The sequence below is a fragment of the Puccinia triticina genome, chromosome 5A, assembly GCF_026914185.1.
Source record: "Puccinia triticina chromosome 5A, complete sequence".
In the NCBI taxonomy this organism is placed as follows: domain Eukaryota; kingdom Fungi; phylum Basidiomycota; class Pucciniomycetes; order Pucciniales; family Pucciniaceae; genus Puccinia; species Puccinia triticina.
In genome coordinates, this window is record NC_070562.1 from 3,946 (window position 1) to 10,851 (window position 6,906).

The 6,906-nt window shown below is 46.9% G+C and overlaps 1 protein-coding gene across 1 annotated transcript; it reads right to left on the reverse strand.

The window, feature by feature from the left end:
- Window positions 1-4,560: 4,560 nt before the first annotated feature.
- On the reverse strand, window positions 4,561-6,401 carry PtA15_5A1 (uncharacterized protein; the record flags this gene model as incomplete). Its single annotated transcript, XM_053168935.1, has 3 exons — window positions 4,561-4,674; window positions 4,757-5,663; window positions 5,767-6,401. 3 exons carry the CDS (start codon window positions 6,399-6,401, stop codon window positions 4,561-4,563), a joined length of 1,656 nt encoding a protein of 551 aa, XP_053019986.1.
- Between the last annotated feature and the right edge of the window lie 505 nt (window positions 6,402-6,906).

The following is a 6,906-nucleotide window of genomic DNA, read 5'->3' on the forward strand; positions in this document are numbered from 1 at the left end:
ACAGCCTAAATAGCAGGAATTTCACCTGTTTTTGCTGTTTTGCACCAGTGTGTAATGCCAAAATCAGTGAGCAGAGTTTTTATTATGGCAGATTATTCAATGGAGAACATTTGGGCAATATTCAATTTAAATTTGCACCATTTTTCCACACCAATGTGCATGCTTGCAGCCTAAATAGCATGATTTTCACCTGGTTTTGCTGTTTTGCACCAGTGTACGTAATGCCACAATCAGTGAGAAAAGCATTTAGTATGGAATATTATTCAATTAAGAACATTTGGGGACCATTCAATTTAAAGTTGCAGCATTTTTCCACCTCAGTGTGCACCCTTGATGAGGGAAAATGCTACTAATGGGCCATTTTCAAAGATGCATTTTGACATGAAGATATAAATTTAATACTATACAAAGTCAACTGCTTCTTCAATTTCATAATACAATCTGGATTACTTCAAAAAAAACGCAACCGCTATATGTCAAACTGCTATACCATGACTTTGAACCGCTATACATGCATGTAAAGTACATAATGTTTGTAGTGAATGGTGATCTTGAGAAAAGGTGGTTTCAAAGGTTTTCTAGGTCACTCTTTGAGAGTAGGAGGAGCTTTGTTGAGATTTGCTGTAGGTACAGTGCCCCGCACCTCTTCTTGACTACCCCACGCCTGCAAAAAACTTTGACCTGCCATAAAATCTTTACAATTCACACAATCACCAATTAAAATAAATTTTGGAGCTCTATGGAGCTTGTAGAAGACAATTTTATATAGCACATCCCTCTGGGATGTCTCAATCAAAAGTTGTCATTTTTTGGGTCCTCAATTTTGGGACAGTCGCTTAATTATATGCATATACCATGGTTTTATAAAGTTTTATTTATGTACTTATGTCTTATATTATTTATATGAGTGGCTTTTAACCACATGATTATGTATATAAATAAAAATGATGCTAGTTATTAATTACCAACTGACAAATACTTCTTCATAGCTTTTTTTGCAGCAGGTCCAGCAAGACCTAGGATATAATTAGCAGAGTGTTGCCGTTCAATATTTTGGAAAAAAATTTGAATGGTTGAAAGTGGGCATAAATGGCAAGATTTTTCAAACAATGCTTGGCAGTGTTTCCAACGGTGTTCACCTTCATCAGAAATCTGGCTAGCTATCTCTGAAGGTTGAATTTGATTTGGATCCAGTTTTTGTTTTTTAACAGTACAGTCTACCTTCTTCAGGATTGATTTGGAAGCTCTCCAGTCTTTTTGTGCTCTAGAAGCCTTGCTAGCAGGTGCCATTGTGAGTGGTTGTTTCCAAATTCTCTTCTGGCTAACTAAGCCAGGAGGCCAAGAAGTCTCACAATATGTGCCATACATAAATGCATAACAATATGTAAATACAAAAGGTTTGAAGGCAGTGTAAAACCATTGCCATACAGCTTTAGGATGATTTTTCCCCTAGAAGCATGAAAAACCATTGGAAAAATCAGAAAAAAGTGCCCTTCCCAAAAAATGTTTTGGATATTTTTTTTTTCAAAAATTTGGGACACCTGTGGGGGTACACAGCGGGGCAGATTGGGAAAAGCCAATGCGTCTAGCTGGCGTCCCAGCACTACATGCACCATGGTGGCGTGACAGGGACCCAGAGCCGTACAGGCGCCACTCTGTCATGCAATGGGGCGCCACCGGGACTGTGGGCATAGGTGGCGCCCCTGGGGCGCCACTGAGATGCCACCAACCTGGGCGCCAGATGGCCGCCCCGGTGAGATGCCTGCGTGACACACCGGTAGGGGAGGCGTCACAGCCGGCTGTCACGGGGGCGTTGATGCCGGTCGCCTGGCTGACGCAAGGGTCCTGATGGCGCCACTGGTCATGGGGGGCCCCCACTGCCTTGTGGGGTCGCCGGAGCGGCTAGGACGCCCAATGGGTGCCCCGTCCAGGTGTGGGCAATCACAGGGCCCATGAGCCACGATCCAGTTGGCTTGGCTTCGGCCGGCTTGCGTCATGGATGAGTGTGGGCAGTGTTGGTGGTCCTTGACCCGGCTTTCCTGCCCCAGACCTAACCCTGACCTGGTGATATATATTGCATGTATCACCTTGCTCCAAGTCAGCACATCTCTTGTCTGCCCAAAAACTTTCCCCCAAATTTCCCCCCATACAAGCAACTTCTCCGATATCATGAATAAATCCACCCCTGCCCCCTACTTCTAAGGTAAGTCCCCACACCCCCCAGGTAAGTCCGACCTAGTAACAATCCCCTCCTCAGCCTGCTTCCACCTTGCCAAGTATTAACCAACGGAGAAATTGATGCAATGTTGGGCAAAGATTGCCACGTCATGCTCAAGGCCTGCTGGGCCTACATCCGACTCGCCACGCTGCAGATTCTTCACCAGATCTGCACTTGCTAGAACTCTTTAACTTGCCCACGTTGGCTTTAGCACCATTGAAATCATTGAACTGGGCCCAGATAGAAACCGATTGGACAACAAATGAGATCAAAGAGCTCTTATCACTCCATCAAACTCCTCCTCAGCCTGCATCTCTTCTTAACCATACGCCTTCCGATCCTCAAGTTGATAATCCAGCCAATCGGTCAAAAAAGGAACCGAACAACCAATCTAAATCGAGGAAAAAGTTCCAGCATGTTCAGGCTCTCTTGAACGTTTGCCAAGAGTTCTTCAAGAGTCAATTTGAGGGGTGAGATATCTTATTCAGGCTGCTCGACTCCTTAAGAAGAGAACTCTTAGCGCTGATGGACTTGCACATGTCGCTCAAGGCAATCACTTGTTCGGAATATGAACCCAAGTCGATCGTCTCAAACCTGCTGGATAGGTTGATGGCCTTGTCAACGATTGTAATATACTCCTGTCACCTACGGCCCCTTTCAGACCTACAGACCCTACTGAGTACTCAAAAAATCATCAGTACCCTTGACATCCTCCTCCTCATCACTGGTTGAACAAAATGAGCTGACCAGAAAAATGAAAGAGTCCAAAACGGAGTTTATCCAAATCACTATCTCAGAGCCGTGGCTAAGGGTCTATCAGGTTCTAGTCGGCCGCACTCATCATGGAGGTTTTATTTTTAGTGCTATCAAAGTTATCAGCTCTTGTTCTTGATCTCATCACAACTCGCCCTTTTGTTCATATCCCTATATCTTCCATGTTTCATTTTTTTTGTCTTAATCTGCCATGTCATCTGGTACCTTTGTTGAGATTGATGTTCTGCTATTGAAAATTATAAGAGATACCTCCAAACAGTTACCCTGTGTGTTATTGCCCATGAGGTGTTGGCACCCTGGACATTCTTTGTGGCCTCAATAGAGTCCCCATGTGCGCGCCTGCCTGCTAGCCAATGGCGGCCCCCGAGGCATCTCGATGCATGCCCTCCTGGTGACCGCAGCGGCGCGACCATGCCGTCGAAGAGACCGCCTGCATTGCATCCCCGTAGGCGCCGTGAGGCCATCCCCAGACATATGTCCCGAGGATCTCGGCATGGACGCCCGCGGGAAATCCAGCAATGGCGCACTGAGGTCGCCCCCCCTGCGCCTCGGTCGGGTTGGCGCCCATCTGGGCTGACCTAGGTGCGCCACCCAAGATGGTGGCAGGGTGGGGCTGGATGACGCCCTGGCGGCGTGTGGCAGAACGGCGGCATCAGGGTGTCCAACTACTGCGGGGCCCTGCTGGCGTCCGTTCAGCCGCCTTGCTGGCGTCCGTTCGGCCGCCCTCCTGACATCCCACTTGTCCCTCTGTGTAGTCAAGAAGAGGTGCGGGGCACCGTATACCTGTCAAAGAGATTTGTGAATTAGGAGATTGGAAATTTAACTGCTATAAACTTTACATTAGAGAATATGTGGCGGAGGATCTAGCAGAAACAACAAACATTTTGAAAGGACTGAAAAGTTTGTGGTGTGGAGAAAATTGATACATTGGTTAGACAACTGTTTTTAGAGTTGATTGGCTAAATAATTTTCAATGAAGATAAGGCTTTTCACACAAGGGCTCAGGCTCTCATTATAAAATTCTTTACTGAGTTGAGGGTTTTTGCACTCAAACCTTAATACATCATTCTTCTTTATTTCCTCACTACTCAAAAGGGAAAACATAACTCTAGTCTGATTGAATTTTCCTGTTCTTCCCCCAGAGGCCCACCTCAAGGGGAATGAGAAGAATAAGAAACATCAATTTCTTCCCACACTTAGGTAGGCTGAGGATCCCAAGTAGTTGGATGGTCCCTACCTATCCTAGAGGTGTACTTCACATAGATGCATGCAGCGAAGAACCACAGCGCAGCAAGAGATACATTGAAGTCATCTTGACACAAGTACTAGATTACAACAGTAGTATCTGCCAAATGGATGTATGGATTAAAGAACTTTGGATGATTTCATGCAAGTCAAGTTTGAGCATATTTAATGATCTCAAGACTAGCCCAAGCTGATGAGAGTGGATATGGAGTTCAATGAATAACAAAATAGAGGTCATGGAAAAAAGTATTTACATACAAAATAGCAATAGGAATTTTGCCAACAGGTCAAATGTACATATACAAATGTATGGATGCATAAATCTAGTCGAATGAATGGGTGGCTAATGAAGAGTTGGAGCAGATGGGGTACTGATCAGTGAGGTTGGTGATCACTTTTCCCCAAACGTAGGGCCACATGGGTGGCATGCAGATCTCCTAGCAACGCAAAATCCCAGGCGTATTAACAAGATCCAATCAGGGCAATGAGAGGCATGGGGGTTAGAAAAGGGGGTCTCACATTGATCTTGCAGAGCGGCTCACAGTGGGACCACGTTGACCAACCAAGCCATTGTTGGAGGGCTTCAACCTGCTGGCGCCATTCGGGTATTTTGGATCGAGCAAGAGACTCAAGAGTTGAGTTGAAGGAGAAAGAGGGCTCAAGAGGGAGAGACAACTGGATAGTTTGTGAAAAGAGAGAGTATACTGTCTCACAAACCCGCTCCAAAGTGCCCTCGATAGCCAGAACGATAAGCTGGATTGAGTGGCTGATCTCGGAGGGAAGCCGCGAGGCAGAGGTATAAGCTGTGGTGCATCTGCGAATCCCGCGAGACAACCAGTGTGACGCTTTGCGGTGCCAGTCCGAAAAGTCGAGCGAGGGCATGATGATGTCGTAGGTCAATCCGCGTGCCTCAATGGCCTGTTCAGTTGCATTCAAGTCGGCCCTGTTGAGGAGGTAATGCAGCTCGTGAAGGGACGAGCTGTATCTCTGAACAATGGTGAGGACCACAGCGCGCCAGTCCGGCTGGCCCAGATCCACCCGCCAGTTTTCGGAGTTCTTCCGCCCGAGGACTTCAATCAGCCGCCTTTGGACTGTCCTTGCGTCCTCGTTACTGATCCCGTACAAGCGGTGACGTGAGCGTGGCCCCGTGCTTGTCCCATCTCCTTGTCGCTTCAAGTCTAAACTACCAAGGTCATCATAGAAACTTATAAACCCCGTGGGATCTAAGATAACCCGAACCTCCCCAGGCGCGAAAAAATGTTGGGCACCCGACTGGAAAATGCTCCAAGAAGCCCTTGAATAAAACGGTGATTGGGGAATTGGTCGTTTCTCTGGGAGATCAGAATTTTCTGTGGCTTGTTTTATCGTTGTGGGCATTGGTACTTTGACAGAATAGGGGTCTGTAGCGTTAATTGTATCAAGAAGACTGCAGGAGTGTATAGGAGTGGCAAAAATGACATTGGTGGGTTAATCAGCCACAAAAGATACTGCTGCAGATGATATCCAAAAGAAACGGAATGGAGCTTAACTGGATTCCTTTTTTGAAGTTGCACCATATCAGTTCGAACCCTGTGTTCATCCTGACTACGCCTTCGAAGCCATACCTGTCGCCGATCTTACAGAGCTCAATAGCGCGGGCGTATTCGGCCTCGAGGTAATGGCCTTTGTCGGGAAACTGCTCGGGGACGGAAGCGTTGATGAGGACGTATTGAGCGTCCATGAAGCCGGGAGTGCCTAGCGAAGCGCTCTGGCCATCGAGGTAGATTACCCGGAGGGCACGGTCGGCGACGAATGTGTAGAGGTCCAATTCTCCGGGCCGGTGGCTGGCAATCGAATAGCTCATCTCCGGATCGAAGGCCAGCCATTCGAGCCCCTCCGTTGGCGGCCCGCTTGGATCGTGTGTGCCATGGTAGAGTAACGTCGAGCGCGGGATCAAGCCAGGGATGATCGAGTGGCCGCTGTAGGCAAACGTGTTTGGCCATTGTTGGAGTAGTCCCGCAAAAGACGCAAAGATCAGGTTCGGATTGTTCGTCTTCATCAGACCCGACGTGTTTGAAGATGATAGGATCAGCTGCTCTGGTCCTCGGCGGCTTGCTGCTCTGGCTAGCTGTGAGACCATCCAGAAATAATATAAACAAATGAGTTGCCCGACTTGAATCTTCATCGCACCGTTGAGTCAGTGTTGGGCTTAAAATCTTTGCGAGTTAAAAAAGAAAAAGAAAGGAAGAAAGACAAGGCAATCAGTACTATCTACTTAAGAGCCAAAGAAAGAACATACATATGCTGATGTTTGAGAGCGGATGCTTCATTTGTACATACCAGGCTTCAAAGTTGGAAACAGGATATTTATGTATTGCTGGGTTCATGACGTTGTAGGAAAGGTTTGTCAGCAGAAGCTCCGTTAACCTGTGAGAGAGTTCGTACGTTGAGTAAAAATTTACGAGCTTTACCAGGCTTTACCTCCATTTAAGCTTATAATTTGTGACTATTTGTGAACGCTTGGAATTGGTTTGAATCTCGATCCCCAGGCTTTCGGATTGGCTAGCCGAGTCCTTATGTAGACTCGCCTGAGGGTTTACCCTCAATATCTTTTATCATTTGATGGGATCTCCGCGTCTGCACTAGTTGTTTTCGGATGAAAACAGGAGATGATCAGGTCGATTTTGCTA